Raw genomic sequence first — 26,646 nt, forward strand, 5'->3', positions numbered from 1 at the left:
TTCACATTGACGTGGCGCAAGACAATGCTCATTTCAGATGGGGCTACCAACATACCCCAGTAAACTCTTGATATCTTTCACACCATTAATTAATACTGTACTCCTAACATTAATAAATACTTGAAAAGTCTGTAAATGACCTACAATGAACTCCTTTGTAAAAGTGTTTACCTTAGTTAAAAAGATTTATTTTGGTGTCAAAAAATGTCCTGCCAAGAACTGCTGGATGCAACTGCTGTTCTGATGAATTTTATGGACTGGTATGGTCTTTGTCACTGCTGTAAATATGTCTAAGTTTGGTGTTGAGCAGAAGGAGCTGAAGAACCATCGGAGGCAAACTAGATTTGATCTTGAGACCCTCACTTCACTCCTGTTAGAAGCATCAGGTCTTGAAGCCACACAGCCCATCCAAAAAACTCTTGCGGGCAGGTGCTAATGACTTGCTGCTCCAGTCATGCTGCAGCCCAGGATGAGATGTGGGATGCTTCCAGCTCCCCTGAGTTCTTTGAGTGCATCAGACTTCCTTGTACACACGTCTGCATGCACACATGGATATTAGCACTACTCATTATCCCCACAGAGCAGAACTAAGCAGCTGCACTAGGCATGCCATGCAGCTGTCCCTGACTATGTGTTTCAGACATAGCCTTCATGGCAGACGTGGTTGCCATTGATAAGGCTGAAGGTGGCCAAAGAGTGGTTGGTGCTCTTTAGGGAGGTCATTCGTGTGGTGCTCCTGGCCATGCTCTGGGAGCGGATGAGGAGGCGAGCTCTGCAGCAGAATAGCTGGTTGTTGAACTGTTTCCGAAAGCTCTTGCTGAGCAAGTAGAGTGCAAATGGGTTGACGCAAGAGTTAGTGAATGCCAGAATCCGAGCACAGATGCTGGCAACAAAATGCAGCACTGAGGTGTCCACCTCTGAGTAGTGATAGGACCGATATAAATAGATGATATGAGTGGGAAGCCAGCAGAAGGCAAAGAGGCACACAAAGACCAGCACCGTCCTGGCCAGGCGTTTACGAGATTCAATCTGGAAAAAGAAAGAGAGATGCAAGTTAGTAGTCCCTAGATTGGGCAAGTAGCTGTTTTTCCCCAGTGCTGCACTTCAGGGGTTAGCAAATGAAACCTGCACTAGTTACTCATATACAATATATATATAATTTGATGTAAGCATTATATATTAAAAAGCATTATTAGTGTTATTAGTGTTATAAATATTGTTATTAACAGAGTAGGGGACTGGGATATTTCACAGAGCACAGAGGCAGGACTTTCTCCCTTAGGGTCATGTGGGATACATACACAAATATGCTGCCAGCAGCTCACAGCCTTTGAAGACCAAGTGCGGCGTTCAGAGGCCGAAGGAGCTGGAGATGTTAATAGAGGACACTGCACTGAGATAACACTGAGGCAGCAGCAATATAGACCCTTCAGTTGGAAGAGCTGGGGCCAAAAGGAGAAGGTGGATGTAGGTGGTGAGAAGGTGTATGTCCACCTCTCTTAACATAACTGGATTTACTCAAGGGGAAGGTGCTTTCATGATTCAGCCAACATGCAGTATAACCTTCACACAAACAAGTCACATTTGTGTTTTCCTACACATGCAGGCTTGGACTCAACTCAAAGTTACTGCTCAGCTGAGGGTAGCTGAGGTAAACTGTACCTGATCTTTTGTCCACCAATGCTGCATGCTAAGATAACACCACTGAAAAACATATCTTTCCTCCTGACAAACATGAGAGTTATGAGAAAGGTCACACAAAAGGAGAGGATGGACAGCATTATTCACAAACACTTGTTGGACTACACTCCTGGCTGGAAGAGGATAGCCAGAAATGTGAAGATACGACATCACTACATTTTCAAGGATCACAACGCTTGCCCGTCTGGTATTTCCTGTGCCTCTTCCCAGACACTTTCAGAGATTTGCTGTCACCTGCTCCTTGTACCTGAGCATAACCTGAATGGCCTGAAACTTTCCCCAACCTCATCCCCTCTGTGCTTGCTCCTGCCCTGGTGAGGCAGCAGTGCCAAGCCAGGCTCCCAGCCACCCTCCATCCTCATTCACCTTCTGAGCTGCACAAGCAGATCAGAAACAGCAGCTGACAAAGGCCTGTCTTTGATCAGGACAGCTGCAAGCAGGGAGTAGGCAGGAGAGACCTGAAGTGCCCATTCTGACTTTATTTTGTGCCCCTCTAATGGCACCAACTGAAAATTAACCATTGTGCTTGGGAAGGACTGACATTTACCAGGTGATAATGTCTCCAAAGAGAGGGCTGAAAATTAAATCCTTTGCGAAGAGGCTCTGCATGGCTAAGCCATATATTCTTTTAAATGTATCCTTAATTTGATACAGGGCTATTGAGGCCACATCTGCACTATAAAGAAAGGAAGCAACACAATAAAGAAATCAATACCAGTTGTTTCAGATGGAGACCTATAGCTCCTGAGTGCACTGCAAGACAGGAATGATGGACTGGTGGTGCTAAAGTATAGCCTGGCCTTTTGCTTTCTGTGGACCTTTCCCCCAAAACTAAAGGGAGAAAGGGCTGCTTTTACTACTCGCTTTATTGGCACTAATCAAAACGGTCATTAAATCAGCAGAAAAATGATCTCCAAGGAAGAAAGATTTATACACATTCAGAAAAGACAAAGAGAAAAGGGTTTCAGGGATCACGCATCATCTCATGGGCAGAAAACACATTTGTTTCACCTCAACACCAGAAGGCTACAGGAGATGAAATTACTGTTTCATGTCATCCTGAGGTGGAGATGTCAGCCTGATGCAATTACGTGGACAATCATTCAGCTGAAAAATGGTTTATATCAGTTCAGTTTTGGTTGAAGAACCCCTCAGTTAAAGGCAGGGGATCTGTCAAGGCAAATAAGTTGTTCAGAAACAAGTTATCCTGTTGTTGCTTTCTTGCTTAGACAAGCCCAAGGCTCAGATTTGTTTCAGGTTATGCATTGATCTGAAGCATTCAGTTACACATGCGGGATTTGGATTTACCATAGCAGATGTCTTTTTTTCTCCCTAGAGGCTTACAAAAGGAGTAGGCAAGAGTGAGCAATCTCCAGTAGAAAGCCAGGACTTAAGTTGGCCAAATCCTAGCAAAGTCACCTCATTTTGTGTAGGGTATACACATTTTCAGCAACACATTTTCAACCAGAGCATGAAACTCCCAGCAGTCCCTGACTGTGAGCTCTGCAATGGGATAGTTTGGGGAATTAAAAAAAAAATAAAACAAATACTCCTGGGTGACAATAACAAAGGTAATCTTGATTTCAAGGGTACAAACGGAAGGCTAAGAGTCTGCATCAGTCCAGAGCAAATGTCCCACACAGGTAAATCGGATCAGTCTCAAGATGAAAGTTGAGGATACCACCTACTGGACTAGAAGATTGACCACTCTGGATCATTAGAGGGCATATAGTAAGTGGGATGGCCTTTCTGATCAACATCATCTCCAGTGGAGACCACAGAAAAAGAAGCATTTTAAGGAGGAGAAATATAACAAATGAAAGGTTTCAGGGAAAGAAGTTGGACCTCTCCTTTTCTCCTGAGATTTCAGCCTGGACTGCAATCACACCCTCTACAAGATGTGTAACTTCAGCACAACTGTTAGGACATCACAGAATCACAGAATCACAGAATGGACAGAATTGGAAGGGACCTCAAGGATCAATGAATCTCCAACCCCCCTGCCACATGCAGGGCCACCAACCTCCACATTTCATACTAGACCAGGCTGCCCAGGGCCCCATCCAACCTGGCATTGAACACCTCCAGGGATGGGGCATCCACAACCTCTCTGGGCAGCCTGTTCCAGCACCTCACCATTCTCTCCGTAAAGAACTTCCCCCTGACATCCAACCTAAATCTTCCCTCCCTCAACTTAAAACCCTTGTCCTGCTGTTATCTACCCTTTCAAAGAGTTGATTCCTCTCCTGTTTGTAGGCTCCCTTTAGGTACTGAAAGGCTGCAATGAGGTCACTCTGCAGCCTTCTTTTCTCCAGGCTGAACAAGCCCAGCCTGTCTTCATAGGGAGGTGCTCCAGTCCCCTGATCATCTTTGTGGCTCTCCTCTGGACCCTCTCCAACAGCTCTCTGTCTTTCTTGTACTGGAGCTCCAGACCTGTACACAGTACTCCAGATGGGCCTCACAAGAGCAGAGTAGAGAAGGACAATCAACTTCCTGTAACCCTGCTGGCCATCCCTCTTCTGATGGAGCCCAGGTCACCATTTGCTTTCTGAGCTGCAAGAGCACACTGCTGGCGCATGTGAAGTTTTTTGTCTATCAAGACCCCCAGGTCCTTCTCCACAGGGCTGCTCTCAAGACTGCTCCTTCCAGTCTGCATGGATGCCTGGGATTCCTCTGGCCCAAGTGCAAAACCTTGTACTTTGCTGTGTTGAACCTGATTAGGTTCACCCAGCCCCACCTTTCAAGTCTGTTGAGGCCCCTCTAAAAGGCATCCCTTCTTTCTGGCATCTCACCATCCTACTCAGTTCTCTCTCCTGACGACCCTCCATCTGTCACCATTCTCCAGCCTCCACTTCCCCAGTCCATCTCCAGCCTGTACTTTCCCCCAGCATAGTATAACACCAGCAGATGATGTTGCTGTGTCCCATTTCAGCCCTGAGGACTGAATTGGAAAGCCAGAATTTCCCTCTACATGAAGAGAAACTACTTAATGGAGCAACTCTTTCTCCTAGGTCCTTTTTTATACAGAAACTTTGAGAAGTTTCCTACTGTGTTACCCCTCAGCTTCAATTTCACAACACCACCACCAGCTTTATCCTTTCTCCTGCATCTTAGTCAATACCTTCCCAGACATTGGCATGAATCCGCTGCTGTGCCATGGTAACTGCCCTGCCAAAGTCTCTGAACTTAGGAAAATTAGATTACTGTTGTGACATAGTTTATGATAATCTATTAAAATTAGCACAGCACCTGCAGTTTGCTTTAGTGCAAACTTTCCTATGTATCTCTCTTTACTTGTTCATGGGAATTGTGGACTTTTGAAGAAAGTAGTCTCTACCTGTTTCCTTACGTGCACGTTTCCTTCCACAGGGATGTTGTAAGCACTCCGGATCAAGTTCTTAGCAATGAAATAATAATATACTGAAATGACAGACAGAGGAATGATGTAAAAGATCAGAAATGATGCCATTGAGTGGATTTTGGGATGCAACCCATCAGAATGTGGGTAAGGAGCACAGCTGATGAAAGTTTTATTAGTCCCTTTGTCATGGAAAGGGTGTAAATCTGAAAACACTGCTTCAGGAATGGCAAGTAGCATGGATGCAATCCAGATTACAGCAGCTCTCACACAAATTTTCATCAATGCATGGGATGCTTGGATCTCCATTGGTCTTACTATAGCTTTATACCTAAAAAAAAAAAAAAAAGAAAAAAAGATAAATTATTTACTGACATCAATGCTGACCATTTATAAAACTAAGGCATTGTATTTTTGCTCATACTTAACAGATACTTTCCAGAAAAAAAATTACTCAAGACTGAAAATGGTTGTAATTTTAAATTTTGCCATTTTCAAAACATTTCTCATTTTTAAGCAGTGTCACCTGTTCTGAGTGCATTCACTTTCATGTGTATTGGTTCTGGGTTCATTTAATTTGTCATTTACCCAACAAAGCACAGTGCTGCACAACATTAATAAGTATAAGTCCAGATAGGGTTAAGATAGGATATGCCACCATAGACTTCTCTTGAAAAGCGTTACAGCAGCTTACACCTCACTGACAGATTCTGTTGGAGGAAACTGGATGGGTTACTTGGTTTGTAGACTTTGCCACACATTTCATTTTGAGCTGTATGTTGGCCGTTTGGAAGCAAACTCTGATGCTTTCTCAAGCTAAGCTTTCTGTGTGTAACAGAGGCAGCAAATATGAGGTTCTGCACTGATTTAATTGGGTAATTGCCCTATTTACAGAACAAACATGTATTCAGCTTCTAGTTAGAAGAAAAATCCTGTTTAATATACCTGCTATTTTACATCATATACATATATTTACATATGCATTTATACTTATATATTTTTTTCTGTAAAAAACATAAAAACACACATAAGAACATACATACTGGCATTTACATTTGCATTGTGGATGGTCACACACAGACTTCCCAGAGAGTTGGTTGATGCCCCATGCCTGTAAGCATTCAAGAGGCATCTGTGCAACGCCCTAGTTAATATACTTAAAATTTTGCTCAGCTATGAAGTAGTTAGGCAGTGGTCTTGATCATCCTTCCCTTCCCCTTTCTCCTTGTCTCTCCCTCCTTCTCTCTCTCCCTTTCCCTTTCCTTTTCTCTTTTATCTGGACATCTTGTCACCTGCAGATGTTTCTCCATACAGTTCCACAGGTGCCTCATGTAGATGATTTTTCCTTTAACGGACTGCAAACACTTTCCTCATTAGTTTTCTGTTTAACTGCTTCTTCTTCATATCTCCAATTCCTCCTTACTCTAGCTATACAGCTACAGTAGACAAACAGTTTTTCCAGGCTTGCTTAGCACTTCTTTAACTTGCACATTGAAGCTGGATGGGGGTTAAGTGGTGCCATATAAAAAGCACAATCTTCCAGGTCAATATCATAATCTCAGGTGAAGAAAACCATGGCACACACACAAATACGGTTTTGCAAATATTGCAGTAATTGAATGGATGAGCAGGCAGATTAGTAAAAAAATGCAGCCAAACCAGCTCAGTTTGCAGTTTGCTTCACCAGAAAATTGGCAGAAGCATTAGCTGAGTGTCTTCAGTAAAGTCTAAAGAACATAAACACAAAAGAACGTAAACATAAAAACAAATTACGATATAGTCATAAATTTATTTAATTCAAAGCTATTTCTGTAACTGTTTATTATATGCTCATCAACATGGCTTGTCAGTGTAATCACTTCAGGGATTTTCTTGCATATTGTATAGCCAGCTGAGAGAATATTTTCTAGTATTAATTTCTAATAGCATGAACGAATGGAAGTATATAGAGAAAGAGTCTGTTAAATTTCTGTTAACATTAATAGATTGGAGACAGAAAATTGATCCATTTCAAGTTATTAGTACATTTTAATTGGAGATGTCATTTCCAAACAATATAATTTTGAAAGAACGTGATTAAAAATGGCTAAGAATGCTGGCACTGATAATTAGGCATTTAGTATGTTTTATAAAGCCTGCTATGACAAATTTAGAAGAAGATGCGAGAGACTTTTTACTTGCAAAGGGCTCTCTGTAGAGGCAAATCATGAGGTCAAAAGCACAAAAAGATGAGACAGGAAAAACAAAGCAAGAAAAAACAGGTTTTGAAGGGGTAGTTTGTCAGATGTGGGAACACAGATGCATGTTTCCTAAGGAGCTTGAAGATAGAATCAAATTATTTTGTTGACTATCCCCATTACATTTTTTATGATGGGCTAACTTATTCAGAAACCTCCAGTGATTGTGTTCATCTGAGTATTAATGCTTAATTGCTTGGCATTGATCTGGTGGGAGTCTTCATTTCCAGCTGCCTTACAGATGATCAATGGGCACACCCCCAAGTTATGTTTCATCAGTTCTGCCTCTCCACATCGGCTTTGGTTCTGGACAGTGGCTGCAGAGGGTTGCTCTGTTTGAGAGCACAGGGCAGTCATGCAGGAAGGTCAGTCCCCTTGGGCTGGAAGGGATGCTGGAAGATCTTTCTGTGTTGGTTGCTCCTGAAGTGAAAAATCTGCTACTCCTCGTGGGTTTCTGAGGGGGGCTCAGAAAATCCTTTGTGAGCTTATTTTTCCACACAGTTTAATGATAGAGTCAACACTGAATTTTATAATCTAGTTGCAAATCTTTAAGAAATGCAACAAGGTAGACTGGTCTTGAACAGCACCTAGACCTATTTTTCAGACTTTGTCTTTTCAGCTCATATATCAGATATTATCCTGAACCTTCCCACAATTTTGTCCACCACCATTTCTCTTTTTCAATGAGATAATCTTTTCTTTGTCCCCTATCAGCTTCATATCAGTTGCATGCCCAAATTCTCAAATACCAAAAAATCCCAAGCTCAAAGAAAGTCCTAGTGGCTATTACCTTTCCTGCTAAATGGCCAGTCCTGTGCAATTGAGAACAGGGCTCTCTCCTGTCCTGCAGACACTGCATCTCTACCACTGGTAGTGGGTTTTGTGCTGTCTGGACATGATGGTGGCCAAGTTCTCTGTCAGAATACTGAGCACCATTTTCCTGCTTTGCACAGTCAGATCAGCTCTCAGGAACTTATCATCTCTGGAACACTTCCAGTTTTCTGAGATAGGTTGCTGTTTGAGATATAGGAAAAGGCTAATATGTGCCATTTACACATCCAGCAAATGTATTTTCATAGAGTAGTAGACTATTCGAGATTGGAAAAGACAACTGAGATCATCTAGTCGAAGCACCAACCCATCACACCATGCCCACTAACCATGTCCCCCATTGCCACATCTGAACATTTCTTGAACACCTCCAGGGGTGGTGACTCCACCACCTTCCTGGGCAGCCTGTGCCACTGCCTCATCACTCTTTTGGAGAAGAAACGTTTCCTAATATCCAACCTGAACCTCCCTTGGCACGACCTGAGGCCATTCCTTCTCAGCCTATTGCTGTTACCTGGGAGAAGAGGCTGACTCCACCTCACCACAACCTCCTTACAGGCAGTTTGTAGAGACTGATGAGGTCTCTCCCCTGAACCTCCCCTTCTTCAGACTGAACAATCCCTCAACCACTCCCTACTCCTCACCAGTTTTGTTGTCCTTCTTTGGACACGTTCCAGGTCTTCCATGTCTTTCTTGTCTTTCTTAGGGCCCAAAACTGAGCACCGTACTTGAGGTGTGGCCTCAACAGTACTGAGTACAGTGGCATGATCATCTCCCTGCTCCTGCTGGCTGCACTATTTGTGTTACAAGCCAATATGTCACTGGTTTTCTTGGCCACCTGAACACATTGCTGGCTTGCATTCAGCTGGCTGTCAACTAACACCCCTAGATCCTTTTCTTTTTTTAACTCCTTACAACATGCTATTTTGTCTCCTAAGAAAGGAACAGACTGAGGGTAAGGAGCTGAGGACTGACTGAAACTGAATGAATCAAATCTATTTCTCTGTGTCTGCATTAGACCATGGAGATACCATACATCTCAACTACTACAGCTGGTCAAGTGCAGGGCATCAGCCTAGGTGCCCTCCTCTATGGTCAGTGGAGAGAAAGAGGCAACTCTGGAGATGATTTCTTCAGTTCAGAAATAGGTACCTGAGAGGAATGGGGTGGTAAGTCCTCTGGAGTTGCCCTTTCTCTGCTTTCCATAAGCAGAGACCAAGCAGTAAGATAACAAGTTTCATCACCTATTTTAGATGGCTAAACCTAGGAGTAAGTTTGAGATATTTGACGTTCCCATATTTAAAATACAGTACTTGAATAATCTAATCAAAATCTCAGTTTGTCTGCAGTAACTCTACTCGTGGCTGTGTATTCATCACCTCTGCTTGCTCTCACATTGAGCTTCTGAATGATATGATACTACTCTTTTCCAGCAAAGTCATTCCCCTACACATTAAATTCCCCTATATATTTAAATAATTCTTCTCCGCCACCAAAATCCAAAAGTATGACTCATGCCTTGCTACAAAGACCAAAACTTAAAAGGAAAAGCATACCTTCTGATGATTCAGTTGAATAAAAGATGGCAGTTAAGAATCTGTGTCAACTCCAATCTCTCCAGCTGTCAAAAAGCCCAGGTGAAAATGACTGAGCTGCTGATCTCATAGGAAGTAAGAAAGAGATGCTGACCTTTACAACTGCTCAGTCTTTGAACTTATCTCTTCCTACTGTGCTTGCTAACTAGCAGCCTGCCTGGCACAGGAGGTACCAATGACCTTCTGCTCAGGATGGTTGCAAGCATGTCCCTGTGTCTCATGGTTTCAGCTTCAGCCCGCACTAAGAAATCATGCATGAGGTTTTCTGAAATGCAATTAATACAATCATAGGATAGCCTATATAGTAGGTCAGAGTTTTAGCTAGTATAAGCACCAATTTGTAAGACTACAGCAGATCGTTAGCAGTCTACGAGGTGCTGTGAGAACTCACCCTGACGTGTAACCCTCTCAACTGCTGGATGGCTCCAGTGCTGTCCCTCTTCTCCAGGTCTGCCTTCAGGTCTCCAGGAGAAGCCTGATCAGAGGGTTGCTTCAGTGCAGTGACCCAAGTAATGGAAAGGGCTTGTGTAAACCCATCACTCCTTACTGCAAAATGGTATCTCTACCATACGGGACTGACAGAGCTTTGGACCAATAGTACTTTGAAAGTGAAAGCTGTTCTGGTACAGCATATTTATTGCAAGAATTCAATGACATATAACGCATGATCACTTCTTAATCTAATCCCAACAATCCACTTTTTAACTTTTGTGAATTTTCTTTAACAGCTAGAATTTAAAACTATGCCAGTGCATGCCTCACCATACAATGCTGAAAAATATCTTATAATGTCTTTCAGGATCTCTTCTGAGCTCCTTGAACACTTTTTTTCTCACAGCTGAGACTACTGAAGTGACAATAAACCACCTAAATGTGGCACTTGCACAAGGTCTTTCAGTGGTAAGTACCTTTCCCATTGAGGTTAATAAGTCACAGAAACTGAAATACAGTGTCATTATCGTTGTGTTAGTAATAATGTTACTGATGTTAACACCATGCAATGTACTCCGAAACTTGGACTATGCAAACATTGGTTAATACTGTACAGTTAGTCCCAAAGCCACAACTTCAATTTTAAATTAAATTTTAATTTTTTAGTTTCATCATGAAAAAGGTAAGGGTCCAAAGAGATGCTAAGGTTTCCTAGATGCAGCTTCTCTGCTGGCACAAAGTGTGCTAGCCATCTCTGTGCTCCACAGCTAAGACAAGAAAATGCACACCAGCTGAAGTATGAATAGCCTTTGCCTTCAAAGTCATGTTGCCTGTATATTCCTAAACATGCAGATATAAAGACTGCATTTTCTCTTCCACTGGAGGAGTAACTATCTTATCCTCAAAATGTCACCTCCAGTGCAACCTTCACGTTTTTTCTTTCCACCTTCACCAGTTAATAAGTTCTGCACCAGAGGGCGGTGGGCGCAGAACAACCTCCCAGGGCAGTGGGCACGGTCCCAAGTAACAGTTCAAGAAAAGTTTGGACAACACTCTCAGAAATATGGTTTGAATTTCTGATGGTCCTGTGTGAAGCCAGGAGTTGGACTTGATGATCCTTGTGGGTCTCTTCCAACTCACAATAATCAGTGATTCTATGATTCTATGAATTTACTTGCTGCCTGCTACCACAGCTACAAAAACAAAATTAAAACAACAAAATAACAGAAGGAAAATGGGAGGCTTCCTTTGGATTTCAAATTAATGAACTCCTTATGTCTCACTTTCTTTCTAGGGAGGTGCCTTCATGCTATGTGGAGAAGATGGTGCTGTTGCAGCATTAGCTTCCTTTCCTCTTCTATGATTGCTTTGTTTAAATGTTTTCCCCCTTCCCTTTGAGCAATTAAAACTAATATGAATGTTCCGTATAACATCCCTCACTGTACACCTGGAAAGTATGAGATGCAAAGAAAGCAGCTTTTTTTAAGCTTGGAGATGTCACTTTCTGAGGCATTTTTAAATGTAGCATGGGACTGCAGTTGCTGACAGTGGTAGTGGGGAAAAAATCTTCCTCCCTCATGGCAACACAGGCAGCTCTTCATACAAGTGAGTAACTGCAGGAGGTGTTCCTGGTGACATCCCTTCCAAGGCAAATACGAAGTCATACTGCATGTAGCAGGACCTTGTGACTCTGCAAATACTCTTGCAAGAAATATATAAAGAGAAAATAATCCTCCATATCCTTCTTAATAGGATATGGGACAGTGTCCCTCAAAAACAGGTTAGCAAGAGTACTTTAGAATCAAGGAACTTTTTCTGTAAATAGCATCACCTACTAGGAGCTCTTGGCTCCTACTCCTAAATTTTCATCACAATTTAGGAAAGAAATGCACTGAAAATTGTTCCAATGAGCTTTCAAAAGCCTGGCCCACTTCTGCTTCATTGCCAACCACACTGCATAGACTGTAGCAGGCTGACAGAAAGATTAGCTGTATTTCAGATCCACTTCCAGGTTTTTCTCTGAAGGAGAAAGCCACTTATTAACTTTTGGATCTGTTTAAAATAAGCTCAATTTGAGAAGCTGGGCAAATGTGAACCTAAAACTTCACTAAAAAGCAAGGATTAGTTGGAATGGACTGAAAGGACTGAAGCCTTAGAAAAACAGTCATGTAAATTGCTCTGAAGTAAAAACTTTGAGTTCTTCCCAGCTCTACAAAATGAGCTCCTGAAATTGCAACCAATTCCTATCGTAATGATGGGAGACAGAAGACCTGCCTCTTGGTCAGCACATCCCCAGATTTTTTCTGTTCCCACTTCTAAATGAAAGAGGGAGAAATTTTGTACAGTTCATAGTTCATCTGTTCCTATTTTTAAGCTTACCATGTGCGCCTTGATCTGGTCTTGGCCTACAAACAGACTGAATGAAAACCTTATTGAAAATCTGTAATTATGTTCTGCTAGTATTACATTATTGATTTGTTCACATAATATGCAGGACTGGCTCAATTACCATGTAAAAAAGACTCAAGCTAAAGAGAAAAAGTTGATGCTATGCAAAGGCTGCACAAATGAAATATATGGAGCCTTGCTGAGAGAAAAGTTTGATTTTGAAAACCACAAAGAAGTCTTAATAAATATTAGAAGAAGTTTATGAGAAATGTAATGTCCCAGACTTTCTTATTGTTTCCACCATGAATACTGTGAATATTTATAGCTCTGAAGAGAAATAATTGTAGAAATCCACAAAGTTTCTGGACTGTAGAACCCATCAGCACATTCTGGCAATCTATTTCAGGTCTATCTGCTTTCTGTATACTTACTAAATTTATCATTATTATGGATGACTGCTGAGTGAACACTTGTTATTAAAAGCTTAAGTAAATTGCACACAGGCACAAAGACATCTCTGATGGACTTACATGCATTAGCAGGTACAGTCCGTTTCCTTTCTCTTCCCATTAACTACATTTGAAATGGAAAGAAACCAGATGCAGTGATGAAAGTGGTGTAGTTCTTACTTTTTAAGTGTGTGTTCAAATTTTAATCCATATACCTGTACACTCCTACATCAGTCTGAAATCTGAATGGATGGGAATTTCAATCCAGGTATGAGGTCTCCATTAGGATGAAGTATTTTGCAGAACTTTAAATTGGACTACACCTTGCAAGTAAGAAAACTTACATACTAACCGTTTAATAATGACTGTGTTATTCTTAATCATGACAGTCTAGAGCACAAAGTATTTCAAAAATTAACTATACGTACGGAAAAAGAAAAAATGGATGTAAAGATCACTGAAGAAAACAGTGAGTGTCCCTGGGCAATGCTGTCCTTCTTAGAAAGATCCCTTTGCATGTAGGATATATTTTCCCTGCAGGTGATTCTCAGTCAAACCTCCAAATAAAACCTTGGTTCCAAGTCAAACATTTCAGTGGCACCAGCCTACATGCGTGCAATTGTATGTGAGATGTGCCGTTTGAAGGAGGGCTGAGACGATCAGTCTTATTTCTCCCTGAAGCACAAAAGGTAACTTGAAGTATAGCCTCTTAAAAAAAAAAGTGTGTATATATATGGGGTAATTGCTGGATATCTCTGTTCCTGCTACAGAATTCTATTAGAGTTTCTAAAAAATGGCAGTTTCTCAGCTCCAAAAGTCCTGCTTGTGAGGTGCAATGAATCAATATTGCACTTTGTTCTGACCAAGAAAGCAGACTGCATAACTGACCTATACAAATTAGCAGTTTCTGATCCTATAGCAGCCATGCTGTGCTTATCTTTGTCTTGTGGAAAAAGTACATTTAAAAAAAAAAAAAAAAAAAAAAAAAAAGGAGTAGCAGGCTTCCTGCCTGTAAAAGTAGTTGTCAGTACAACAAACTGGAAATGAAAAAGTAAAGTGGATGATACTAATGATACATCAGTAGCTGACCCCAGCCTTCCTTATCATTCCCACCTTGCCCTGAGAAAACTGTTAAGGGCAAAAAACTGCTCTGAGTGACAGAAAATGAGGAGTTGCACTAAAACCTCAAAGAAGTAATTAAAAAAAAATCAATATAGAGCAGATGGGAAAAAAAGCAAAAGTAAATGACAGCAAATATTGGAGTTTAAAAATGTCGGTGTCTGATAAGGAAAGCTGGAGGAGCCAACAAAATATCAAAGGTCACTGTGTGACAGACAAATGCACATTTTTAAATACACCAGGAACAAAAGAAAATCATTAAATGGTGAAGATATGAACACTGATGGAGACAGGGTGAGAGGAAATTGCTAGGTATTTAAGACCAAATGTGGAGGAGGTGTTTGCAGCATGTGTGCAGAGCTACAGTTGTAGCAGAAAAGTCACCAGCTGTATTAAAGAAGATGTGAGCCAACATCTGCCAGCATAAAACATTTTCACACTAGCAGGCCTGAATAATTTTCACCTAGGAGTAATGAAGGAAAGAGCCAGAGAACAACTGGTGATAAAATTTTTTGCAAATCTTGAAAAACTGGAGAAATTTCCAAGAATTGAAGCACTGGTTTATACTGTGTCCCCTCTCACATGCCTTTACAATCTCTGCCACCCTCTCATGCAAGATTTAAAACGGATGTATAGGTTGGAGACAGGGGAGCTGCAGCTGGTGGGGACCTACAGCACAAGGGTCACCTCAGTGGGTCACCAAATATGCCAGTAGGAAGGTAACAGTGAGTGGAACCATTTCTAGTCTGGGTTCTGAGAAGGTGCTCTAGCTGCAGTGCTATTTATTATGTTTATCAGGTGCCCTGGGCACACTATAAAACCTCTTCTGGGAAGGTCTGCAGATGGCACAGTTGTTAACCAGACTGTAAAAGAAATATTTCAGAGTCATTGGGATAAACAGCCACAGTCTAACAGAAGCCATTTTAACTCCTACAAGTGCAAAATAGTATGTAAAACACTCAAGTGAACAGATTATGGGGAAAAAAAAACAAAAAAAAAACCAAAAAAACCAAAAACCCAACAACAAACAGCAGGGAAAAAAAAAAAAAAAAAAAAAAAAAAAAAAAAAAAAAAAAAAAAAAAAGAGAATCTTTTAAGGGAAGAGAGGACCAAGACTTTGGAATGCTTCTTTTTCACCTGACAAAATGAAGTGTCCCACACCATTCTCATGGTGTCAAGGCTTTAGTGCAATCAGCACATGAACTAGAGAGTAAAAAGCAGTGAGCTATGCTTATCTAATGCTTCTGCCCTTTCTGCAGCCTTGGCAATAACAAATGTCTAGGAGACCATCACCTCCTTATTAGCTTTTATGAACTTTTTATGAACGCTTAGCCATGGTAGGGCTAAATGGTCCACTACTATTTTTGATTGTTGTTGTAAATTAGGTTGTTAATAGCATCATGGAAGTGATAGTGCCTTTGGTACCTCCAGCACCTCACAGCATGTAGGACCATGCTGAATGGTCTGTCTGTGTTACTATATGCTTTTAAGAAGGCTATGGATGCCCTATCCCTGGAAGCATTCAAGGCCAGGTTGGATGGGGCCTTGGGCAGCCTGAGCTGGTGGAGGGCAGCCCACCAGGGCTTTAAGGTCCCTTCTAATCCAAACCATTCTATGATTTAATGGTTCAGTGATTTAGCATTCTATGATTCTATAATTCTATGATTCTATGTCAAACACCAGGAAGCATTTTGAACAGTCTCTCTGAAAAGGAGATGAGATTAGAGAACACAGCTTTAAATTAGTCTAGCTGGATGATGTTTCTCAAGAAGCCTTGATCACCACATGAAGGTATTTTCATGTGAAAAAATAAGCAGGAACAAGGGATATTTCCATTCTACTGAGAAAGGCACAATAGTGAGAGGTCAGACAAATTTATATTTGAAATATGACAATTTCTAAGCAATGAGAATAACAATATTGAAGAGCAATGACAGGGAAAAGGCACTTTTTGTTAGAATAATTAGAAAGTTCTGCAGTGTCACTGAGATGATCTGTTTTAATCCAAATTCCATTATATGTGCAGAAGCCTCTGTGCTGGTGAGAAGACCAGCTGAACTGGTTGGCTGGAGCTATCAGTGCTGGCCCAGTTTCTGCCTCTCTGGCTCTTCTGTATCATTTGAACAGCCATGACTAAATCTCATGCTTCAGAACTGTTTGGAGGTACAAAGAAACAGTTTGGGCTCTCAGGATGCCATGGTGCTGTCTTCTGTCCTGCCTTCCTTCAGAGCTGCATAGTCTATAGGCAGAGGACAAGCAAGGACAGGATGGACAGAGATCTGGCAGTGCTTTTCACTTTTATGCTTGGCACATTTCTGCATTCTGGTTAAATTGATCCCTTGCCTGGGGTTGACAAGGTAATTTTCTGCGAGTAACGCCAGCTTTTCTGCCTTTCTCTCCAGCAAATATATACACAAATATGGTAGCACTGGATGCCTCTTGGTGCCCCACTGCTGCAGGGGTCTAGGCACCACCTGCATTTCTGCCCAAGGCACAGGTTGGTTTCAGAACTCTGAAATTCCCTGTTTGAACTGATCAGATGACACAAGAGCAAAGCAAAGAGCCAGTTGCAGAGAGAAGCTTGGACAGGACCTCACAACCCCTGGTGACCCACATGATGTGAGTGAACTAGGCATGTGGGTGTGGAGCTGGTGAGAGGCAATCCATGGGGGATGTGGGCTCTCTCTCAAGACGTTCCTCAAAATAAAAACAGGTTATTGCAGAGGCTGTCTGCAAGCAAAGCAGCTGTAGGATGTTTCACTTTGCTACACAAGCCAGCTTTTCCAGCTTCTGCTCTTTTTGGCCAGGCTGTTGTTCACATCTGAACACCAAGTACAAATGCCTATGCTGATGGGAAAGCTGATGGCACATTCTCCATGTCGAGTTGCTCTCCTTGCTAACGGTGTGTACAGCACCTCGTGTTGTGGGACCATGACAACTGATTGGGGATTTCAGATTTTACTGAAATGTAAACTATAGGCAATCCAAATTTTCTTCCTCTTGACTGCTTAAATATTGACACTCTCCAACACATTATTACTGACTCTAGCCTCGGATTTGTGTGCCAGTTCACTGATATGAACAGGAGCTCTAATTCCTGGTTATAGAATTGCATATATTGTGTTTTAGCCATCTGCTCTGGCTAATCAAAATACTCAGAAAGTTTGTGCTGTTGATCTGTTTCTCTTGGTACAGATGGATGCAGGAGCTTAGGAAATGAGAGCTAAAAACAAGGGTGTTGACAGTGTTTATATTGTATTGACATAGTGGCCAGCAACACAGGATCTAAGACTTTGTGCATTGGCTGAAAGAGATAGAATCATAGAATCCTTAGAGTTGGATAGGACCTTTAAAGGCCATGCAGTCCAATTCCCCTGCAATGAACAGGGATACCACAGCTACATCAGGATGCCCAGGGCCTGATCCAGCCTCGTCTTGAAAGTCTTCAGGGACAGGGCAACCACCACATCTATGGGTAACCTGTTCCAGTGCCTCACCACTCTCACTAAAAAAGACCATTTCCTTACATCCAGCCTATATCTACCTTCTTTAAGCTAGAAATAATTTCTCCTTGTTGTATTACCACAGACCCTGATAAAGTGCCTGTTTCCTTCTTTCCTGTAGTTCCCCTTTAGATACTGAAAAGCCACTATCAGGTCACCCAAGAGCCTTCTCTTCTCCAGGTTGTACAGCCCCAACTCACTCAGCCTGTCCTTGTAGGTTTTCCATCACTTGGATCATTTTTGTGGCCCTCCTCTGGACGCATTCCAACAGGTCTGTGTCTCTCCTGTACTGAGGACTCCACATCTGAACAAAGCATGTATCTCTGAACATACTTTCTGCCATTAGCACAGGAAGAGCAGTGGCAGGGCCACCATAACAGCAGCATGGATCCAGTGGTGCCTCCCAGTGCTTCACTGAGAAGGAAGTCTTGGGGATGGCACCCTAAGCCCCTCAGGATTTCCCCTCTGGTATGGAAGGACTGATGTTCTGGGTAAGATTATGTCAGTGGATCCAAAATATGCATACAGGGGTATCATTCTCCTTATTTGCACTGAGCACACTGAGGGTTGTCTTGGTCATTTCTCAGTCACAATTTTAAAACCATCCTGAGGCCGCACAATAAACTGCAACACAAGTAAATTGCCCCAAAATAGAGTCATGGAATCATTAGAATTGAAAAGACTATGTAGTCCAACAACCAACCCATCACATAATGCTCGCTACCATGTACCTCTGTGCCACACCTAAACATTTCTTGAACACCTCCAGGGATGGCGACTCCACCACCTCCCTGGGCAGCCTGTGCCACTGCCTCACCACTCTTTCTGAGAATAGATGTTTCCTAATATTGAATCTGAATTTCCCCTGCTGCAATTTAAGGCCTTTACCTCTCATTCTATCAACAACATGAAATCAGTTTGGCTTTCCATAGCTTTATTCTCAGATAGCACACCTAATCTCCCTTTTGTGGAGATATAAACAGAACAAATGGCCTTACATATAGACACTACTCGTTCACTGGAATTGTACAAATTATTAAAGGTGGGAGCTGGAGACATCCAAAGCAGAAAAAGGATGAGTCCACAAGCAAAGTTTTTGTATATTCAGAAACATCTTTCTAGAAACCCTGGACCTGTTTCTTTCCTTCCACCATCATTATTTTTTTGAAGAAAGGGGTTGTGTGGGTTTTTATTTCTTACATAAACAAACTGATGTATGTGTTCAGAGTAACATCAGGTGGTTTCAGCTGTGATCTACTCCCAGGGAACCAGGGCAGTGGGAAGCACCACTGCAACCCTGCATCCATCCCTGCATCCCAGCAGTGAGGGCAACATTTTGAAAAGTCGTTATCATTATTAATGTCCTCATTGTTATTAATGTCCTCATTCCATTTCTTGGAGCTCCCTCTCTATTGCAACTCCTGCTGCCTGCAACTTGTCTCTGCAAGGTATGCCACCTGATGTCAGTTTGTGATGCCATCCCACGTGTCTCCCCATGCTAAATGCCACTCTCTCCTCTGACTGGCTGGCAGCAGCTTCAGGCAGCAGGCATTCCTGCAGTTTTCCAGCAGTAAAATCTGGATAATCTGACGTGCTTAAACTAAAGATTCCACTTGAAAACTCCAATTATGCTTTACACACGCTGCTGTGTGCTTGTAAAAACAGCATTACTTCAGGAAGGCTTCACTGCGTGAACACTGTGGTGTTTCGATTTTTTTTTACTATCTCAGTGAAACAGTGGGCAAGTATGATTGGTGCCTGACAGCTTGGGTAATTTAAATGCAAATGCCTAAACTTTGTCAGTGATGTGAGAAACAGTCAATTAAATAGAGACATCTCCCATGACAAGGGTAATTAAATGGGCTGCTTTTCCTCTTACTGTGCAAAGATTTTCCTTAATTTCCTGCCACTTGCTGAGCCAGCTTTCCTGCATGGGCTTGCAGCCCAGGTGTGACTGCTTGTGCACCTCTGTACCTCCCTTAACACAGGAGTAGGGCAGGAAGCCAACTCATGCTCCCTCTTTGCAGGAATGAAGAGCAGCTAAAGAAATCTGCTGTCCTGACAGAGCAGAAGAGCTGCTCAGACAGATGTAATTCCCCTGTCAGCATCATCTGGAGCCCTTGTAAAGCACATAGACCTGCATACACAAGCATAACTATTTGTTTCCTTGCTTTGTTGCTTAGCCCTGTTGCCTTATCGCTCCTGGAGGGCGACTGTAAGGACATCACAGGACTTAACCCTACCCTGGCTGCTTGGTGAATTTGTCAGGCTCAAAGGAAAAGTCCTGCAGTCAGCTCCCACAGCTCTTGTAAATGCAGCTAGAGTTTTCATTGAGAAAGGTTTGCAAACGAGCAACCAATCCTCTGCGTAACCTCTGGGTCGTGGCTGGTCAAACCACTGAGCTGCTGTGGGTACTCTGTGATGGAGGCTGACACTGAACTCAGCCTCTACAGTCATCAAGAGATGATAGATTTGGTGTAATTGACCCTACTTAATGCATGATGAACTGGAGATGGAAAGAGCGAAAGTCTACCTCAGGAAGGTACATCCTTCAACCCACGGTGTGGGCTGAGCACAGTGTACTAAAACGAGGCCCCTCAACTTCAGAAGGGGATCCAAAGCAACCAAGATGGTTTGAGCATACTCATCTCACTCCTCTCCCCCATCATGTATTTGCTCAACACATTTACCCATTGATTTTCAAACTGTGTTTCAGTAGTCATCTGGGAACAGGTGAACGCTTTGGGAACACTTGCATCACATTCCAGTGCTTTTCTTTACACATTTCTGATTTCAGAGATGCCAAATCTCTCTCCTCCTCACATACAGGCATCTAATCCGTACTAAACAGGAAGGCTTCCTCTATCCCCATGGAGAGAGGGAGAGATCACAACACAGTGATTCAACTTGTCTCTGGAGATATCTTTCTCTGTGGAACAGAGACATCTTGTTGACTACCCTGGAGGGGCTCCTTCCTTCAGACGGAAGAAGCCAAGGGAAATGAGCTGTGTCTGAACAGTGTCATATCCTGGACTCCTGATTCCTTCTTCTACTCTGATGTCACCACTGTACCTGTTAGCTTCTACAGACATTTCCCTGTATGGCTGAGCTGGCTAGCACCCCACTTGCAAGGCCACATCTTACCCCGGATGTGGTCTGCTATGGAACTGCTACAGGCTCCAGGGTCAGCATCTCTTGGCCCCAGTGCTGATTGCCCCTCCAGAGACCCAGGCAGTCATCATCATGCTGCTCACAGCCAACTCACATCTTGGAGGTTTTCCCTGTACATTTTATTTTCTTAATGATTCTGACATGATTAATATTGGGTCTCAGAGTTCAGGGTGAGAGTTTCCAGAAAATAAAAATAGAATATTGATATGTGAGCTGACAAAATATAGACCACATTATTCTTTAAGAGAACTATTCTGGCACTGCTGTTAATAAAACAAAACAAAGGCTTCAGTAAACATAGATAAGACCTATTTGTGGTTCAGTGAGCAGCAGTTAAGATTCATAGACATAATAAAGGTAGGATTTTTATTATCTCCTTCTAACTGGACAACAAATGCATTCAAATACAGTAAAATGGTCAGTTGAAAATGAGAACACAAAGTCTTCTTTTACACATGACTATCTCCATTATGGCCCAGCGGCATGAAAAATGCTGTAACTTTTTCTTTCCCTTCCCCCTCCCTCTTCCATCCCCAGTGCAGCATGAGAATTAACACTATTCAGATTAAGCTGAAGTTGAGAATTTAACGTCACCAAAACCTACATTTCCACAGCTGCTCTTTCTTATGTTGCTGATTTGTTTCAGGTAAAAAACTACCATTTATGTGCTGCCCAGTAAAAGCATTTGCAGTATTTACATTATGCAGGGCACAATCAGCAACAAATCTCTCTAATATATCGCCTTTATGACACATCTCTCTTTTCCAAACGCTTTTTAGAACAACTTAAAGGACACTGCTTTGGAAAGATGAGTTTCTTGGAGAAACACTTATTGTTTTCCTACAATTTTCTTTAGAACAGTGAGGTTCCAGCTGTCACAAAGTGCAGGTGATTCTTGAGAGATTGTGCAGTTTTCCCATTTTGCCAACACTTTCACAATAAATGTTCTGAAGACTTCTATCTGCACATTGCCATGTTTGCCATCTGCTACTGGGGCAGACAGTATGATTTCTATACATTATCATGGAGGAGTTGAGCTGCTGTGGCTAGAAAGCATATTGGCTGTTCTGTGTGTCTGAAACACGGTGATCTGTTTTCTGAAACCCCATACAGTTTATACTGAAACTACCCTGAAAACTGAGCATAAAGTGCCTGTTATTTTAAAATAAAAGGCTGAGAGACACAGCACAGCATGCAAGGCACTGCTTAACACAAGGCTATTTCCACTTCTTTGTGACTCAGAAACTGTCCTCAGGACTTTTTGAGCAGAACAAAATTATAAGGATCTCTTTCTCACCAGTAATATTACTACCTCTGTGAGATTTCCTAAGTTTAACCTATGTGTTCCACAGTCTCTTCTGAATTACCAGTACTAGGAATAAGATGTCCTGGCCTCTCCGATGGGCACAGGAGTTCCTATAACAGACAACAGTCCTGTAAGTACCTACATTCTTTTTGGAAAGCAAGGCTTAATGCTTCAAAACAATATTCAGATTCAAAGTCTTTTGAATTTAAATCTGAATGCTCTGAGATAATTTTACAGATCCTCACAGAAATCCAAAACAGAGATGGATTATTAAAAGTGTACCACCTGCAGAAATGGAACTTTTTTCATACGATCTAAAGCAGCATAGTTATTGCATGTTATTTTCACCAAACTTTATTGGAAGACAAAGTTTCCAAAGTAGACCAATTATAATTGACTAAGCAGTAAAACATTTAATAGAGAGAAATATACTGACTGCAGCAAACTGAGATGCCTGACTTCAGGCATCTTCGCTTGAATACTTTGAACATATTTCATGAAATGTGGCCTCATGTTGATTAGCCGTAACGAAGTAAGACAGTAGAAAGAATTAACTCTAACTACACTTCAAATTGCTGCTGCATTGCCTTTACACTTCATGAAATATGCATCAATTATCTTTTTTTGAACAGCGTTATCTTTCAGTTCAGCTTCATGAATCGCTGCTTTCTCTCCCTGGGCTTGACTCACTCTTGTTCTTTTAATTAAGTTGGTCTATTTGCTAAACTGCACAAACATTTAGTTTAACCTAGAAAAAGCTACCTGCATTCACAAAACTCCTCAAGTTTTGTGCTCATAAGCACTCGAAATTAAGTGAAGTTGCTCTTTGTCCAATGCTAGGTTAAAAATGCCTCTAATAAGCAATTCTACCTGAAAAGATCCATTCATAACTGTGCATTTTACAAAATCAAGGCTGCAGCAGAAAGCTTACCTGTCAGCTGAGAGAGCAGTGAGAGTGAAGACCGACACCCCTACAGAAGTGAGCTGTATGAAAGGGATGAGCTTACATCCGATCCTGCCAAACAGCCACTCATCAGCAAGGTACCTGCTGGCATCCACAGGCACACAGGTCACTAACAGCAACAGGTCTCCCAGAGCCAAGCTAGAGATGAACAAATTGGGGACGTTTCTCATGGATTTCACAGTACAGAAGATCTTAATCAAAGTGATGTTACCGATAAGGCCTATCAAAATGATGATCCCGTAAATGGTGGGGATGGCGTAGAGGAAGGCTGGGTAGAACCACTCGTCGCTGAGGACGGAGAGATTTGCGCTCTGGTTGGCAGAGATGTTGTAGAGGATGAAGTTATCAGTTTCCAGGTCCAGAAGTAGGCACTCCCCAGATGCCATTGCCCTGCTTTCCTCTTTTCGGAAGACGACTTTCTTTGAAAATCCTCAAAAATTTTTTTTTTCCTTTAATTTTCCCACTTCTTGGTTGCTTTAAACAGTCATAAGAGTTTAAAAGTCATATCACCTTGTGACACATATCAAAAATAAATAGAAGAAAAAGGCTCCACACATTGCTCAACTGTACTGCTTCTGTAAACTGAAAGGAGAACATCTTCTAGCAGAGTCTGAATCCTGGAACTTGCTTTTTCCTCATTGCCTTGTCTCGCCGTTAGCTGCTCCTCAGCTCTGGCAGGCCAGTTATTACATCCAAAGACCAGTAAGTGGGAGGCATTTTCAGCAAGAAGGCTAGCTAAATTCCCAGCATCAGCTCTGCCGAGCAGAGCAGAGTCTGAAACAAGAGAATTACAACCAGCGAGAACTTTTGGTAGCAGCCGTCACGCTGCATTCCCCGACTCTTGCAGCTCTCAGTTCTTGCACTCCACAGCCGGATTTAAAGTGAGGGAAAAGCACCTCTCCTCCGACGGTTCCGATCTTATAGGCAGGATCTTCCGGACGTCAATTCCTCCCCGGCTTCCCATGATGAGAGCGGGCTGGCTGACACGAGCGCACTCATTCCGCGGGAGCAGAGCCGGGGAATGCCGGCCACCTACTGGACGATCCCATCACTGCCTGGCAGGAGTAATACGGGGAGAGAAAACCTCCGTTAACTCTTTCAATGAAAAAAAAAAAACCAAAAAACACAAAAAACCCACAACCCTGCTCTCTGACACCTCGTGAGACGAAAGTCACAGCCTCAAGCAAAGCTTCGTTTATTCCGTGCAGTGGATGGTGTGATCAGAAAAGCAATTCTGCCCTCTTAAGTGAGGTCGCACTTTGTTTGCACTCTGGTATTCATTGTTCCAGTGAAGGAGCGTAATGATAAGGAGCCAAATTCATCCCCCAGGGCAAATGAGCTGAATGAAGCCAATTAAGATAAAATCAGCAATATAGTTAAGAGAAGCAAATGAGTATTAGCACTGTGCACCTGCAGTTAGCCAAGCAAGCCTGAACTCTGAGCGCTTTTAGTTTATGTTTTAATTTGGAGACAACGATAGCAAAGGACAAAGTTTACCATTCGGTGCAGTCATCACTATTTATGGGATACCCACCATACACACAACTTTGGTAACACAGCAGAGAGAAACTTACTAAGTTGTAACAGTCTGAAAATGCTTTCTTAGAGCTTAATTAAGATATAACCAGCACTGATGCCTTACTGCTAGATAACAGATAGGCGATTTATGGTTATATACAAGGACTTTCAGGACTGCAGAGAAATACAGTTAATTTGGAAACCAGCCTGCAGAATTAAATGCAGCTGTAATTTACATTTCCCTGTGCAAATGCTCACTTTTATGGGCAAAAGAATGTTTTATCCATGGCTAGAATGGCTTGGGAGTGAGGGGGGAGGTGGTTTGAGTCAGACATAGGACAATATAAGCGTGATCAGCAGTTTGTTGAGAAAAGAAATATTCCAGAATATGATCTGGAAAATATCACTGCAATTGAGAGCCTTGTCCCAGAATGGGATTATAAAAAGGAGACTTCGGGAGCTGTTTTTCTGCCTCTTTCTTGTGACCCAGGTCAGTGTTTTCAGCTGCTTCACTGCTGTTCACTCTCAGTCAACAATGGACTTATGTGTACACTTAAGTAGGTGGAAAACATATGTTTTTAAACTGAGTACCTGAGAGAGTGCTGTGCTGAGAGCTTAAGGGAATAGAAGAGAAGCCAGATTTCTTGCTATTCCTGTCAGGCAAAAGTCTGCTTTTAAAAATATACCACCATTTAAAAAACACCAGTTCTGCCTGATCTATGTGCACAGATGGAAACGCTTTGGTAGACTGGGACGAGCTCAGTGCAGGCTGCCAGGTGGGGCAGAGCCCAGGCAGGGACAGTGTGGTACACAGCACAGCAGGACACATGCTGAAGGCACGGGGAGACACTGTGGGGCTACCAAAGCAGCCTGGCCGCACTGTGTGATGGAACACCTCTTCCAGCTCCCCCATGTTTGTTGAGAGACTGATCAGAGGAGCTCCTCTTTGATTTCCAAGCTTTATAATAAAGTTACACTGCTGGAACCGAAGGAGAAGCCACTCAGTGTAATCCTGATGGATCCCCATGTCTGGCAACTTTCTGTAATCCCTTTCTGCCCCAAAATGAATGGTAAACTCCGGGATCTGTAAATCTGTCTCTGAGAGCATGAACAGCTCCAGCTCTCATTGCTAGACTTTAATCTTCCACATGGACAATAAAAAGGTGCATTTGCCAAAAACCCTCTAAAAGAGCCAATAAGACATGATTCATCACAGTTTAAAAGGTTCTACACTGAAATCTTTCATGCTGTTACATAGTGGAGGGAACAAAGCCAGGAAAGGGAAAGTACTGCTGGAACTACTTGCTACTGTCCAGCAGGCTGTGGTGTTCGTGCTTCTTTTCTTTTGAGGTGCGTGCATGCAGGTTAGTCTGTGTCCCAGGCATCTCCACCAGTGATGAATGATGTTCTTGTGACCTCTGAGAAGATTCACTTCCTCTTTGTAAGGGGATTTACTTTGTTTCGTGGTGCTTTTCAAGTCTAAAATTACATATTTCTAGTTTTTACAATTGATAAACACAGATTTCTGGTTTTAGGACATTTTTGGCCATTGAGAATGAGAAATGCAAAAGACATGAAGAAAAGGAAAAAACTAAACCCCTAACAAGCCCAACAGATCCCATGAAGCCTGAAATACAGTTTGAATTATAAAAACATTCATTGTTTATGTTAGACTTAGTAGACTCCTTTGAGTTACATGCCTGCTACGAACATGTAGAACACAGGCCTTATTCAGACTGCCGGCAAGTGTTCCTAAAAGTAACTGAGGATATTTCCCAGAGATGTTTTTGTCTCTGCATAATTTGCATATGCATCTTTCATAATGAGATGTTTTGTTTATTATAAATTCTTTTGTCTTCCCTGAGGAAGCAAAACATTTGGCTATTTCTACGAGCATAGGCACCTCTGCTAGAGAGTTCACTTCGAGCTCTCAGGTCTCTCTCTAAAGGAAGATAAGCACCATTACCCATGTTTCACCAGGATTAACCTTCATGCACAAGCAGAAAAAGAGTGGTTGGCATGAAGTTACTTTACAGGCTGCTGGCAGTCATAAATAGAGTAACACAGGTCTCCC

General features: G+C 42.2%; 1 protein-coding gene across 1 annotated transcript; it reads right to left on the bottom strand.

The window, feature by feature from the left end:
• Window positions 1–24,058, bottom strand: GRPR (gastrin releasing peptide receptor). Its single transcript, XM_042810427.1, has 3 exons — window positions 23,022–24,058; window positions 5,039–5,390; window positions 1–1,029 (listed from the first exon to the last, which is right to left on the bottom strand). Exons 1-3 carry the CDS (start codon window positions 23,438–23,440, stop codon window positions 637–639), a joined length of 1,164 nt encoding a protein of 387 aa, XP_042666361.1. The 5' UTR covers window positions 23,441–24,058; the 3' UTR covers window positions 1–636.
• Between the last annotated feature and the right edge of the window lie 2,588 nt (window positions 24,059–26,646).

Source organism: Centrocercus urophasianus, unplaced genomic scaffold, assembly GCF_019232065.1.
Source record: "Centrocercus urophasianus isolate 14NV4802_14NV808 unplaced genomic scaffold, USGS_Curo_1.0 seq_12, whole genome shotgun sequence".
NCBI classification, from domain to species: domain Eukaryota; kingdom Metazoa; phylum Chordata; class Aves; order Galliformes; family Phasianidae; genus Centrocercus; species Centrocercus urophasianus.

Excerpts from the sequence above, each read along its gene's own strand:
- GRPR (XM_042810427.1), bottom strand. The coding sequence starts at position 23,440 with ATGGCATCTGGGGAGTGCCTACTTCTGGACCTGGAAACTGATAACTTC. Across the intron at positions 5,391-23,021 it reads ACTGCTCTCTCAGCTGACAG|GTATAAAGCTATAGTAAGAC; the intron begins GTAAGCTTTCTG and ends TTTTTTTTTTAG. Across the intron at positions 1,030-5,038 it reads ACGTGCACGTAAGGAAACAG|ATTGAATCTCGTAAACGCCT; the intron begins GTAGAGACTACT and ends TTCTTTTTCCAG.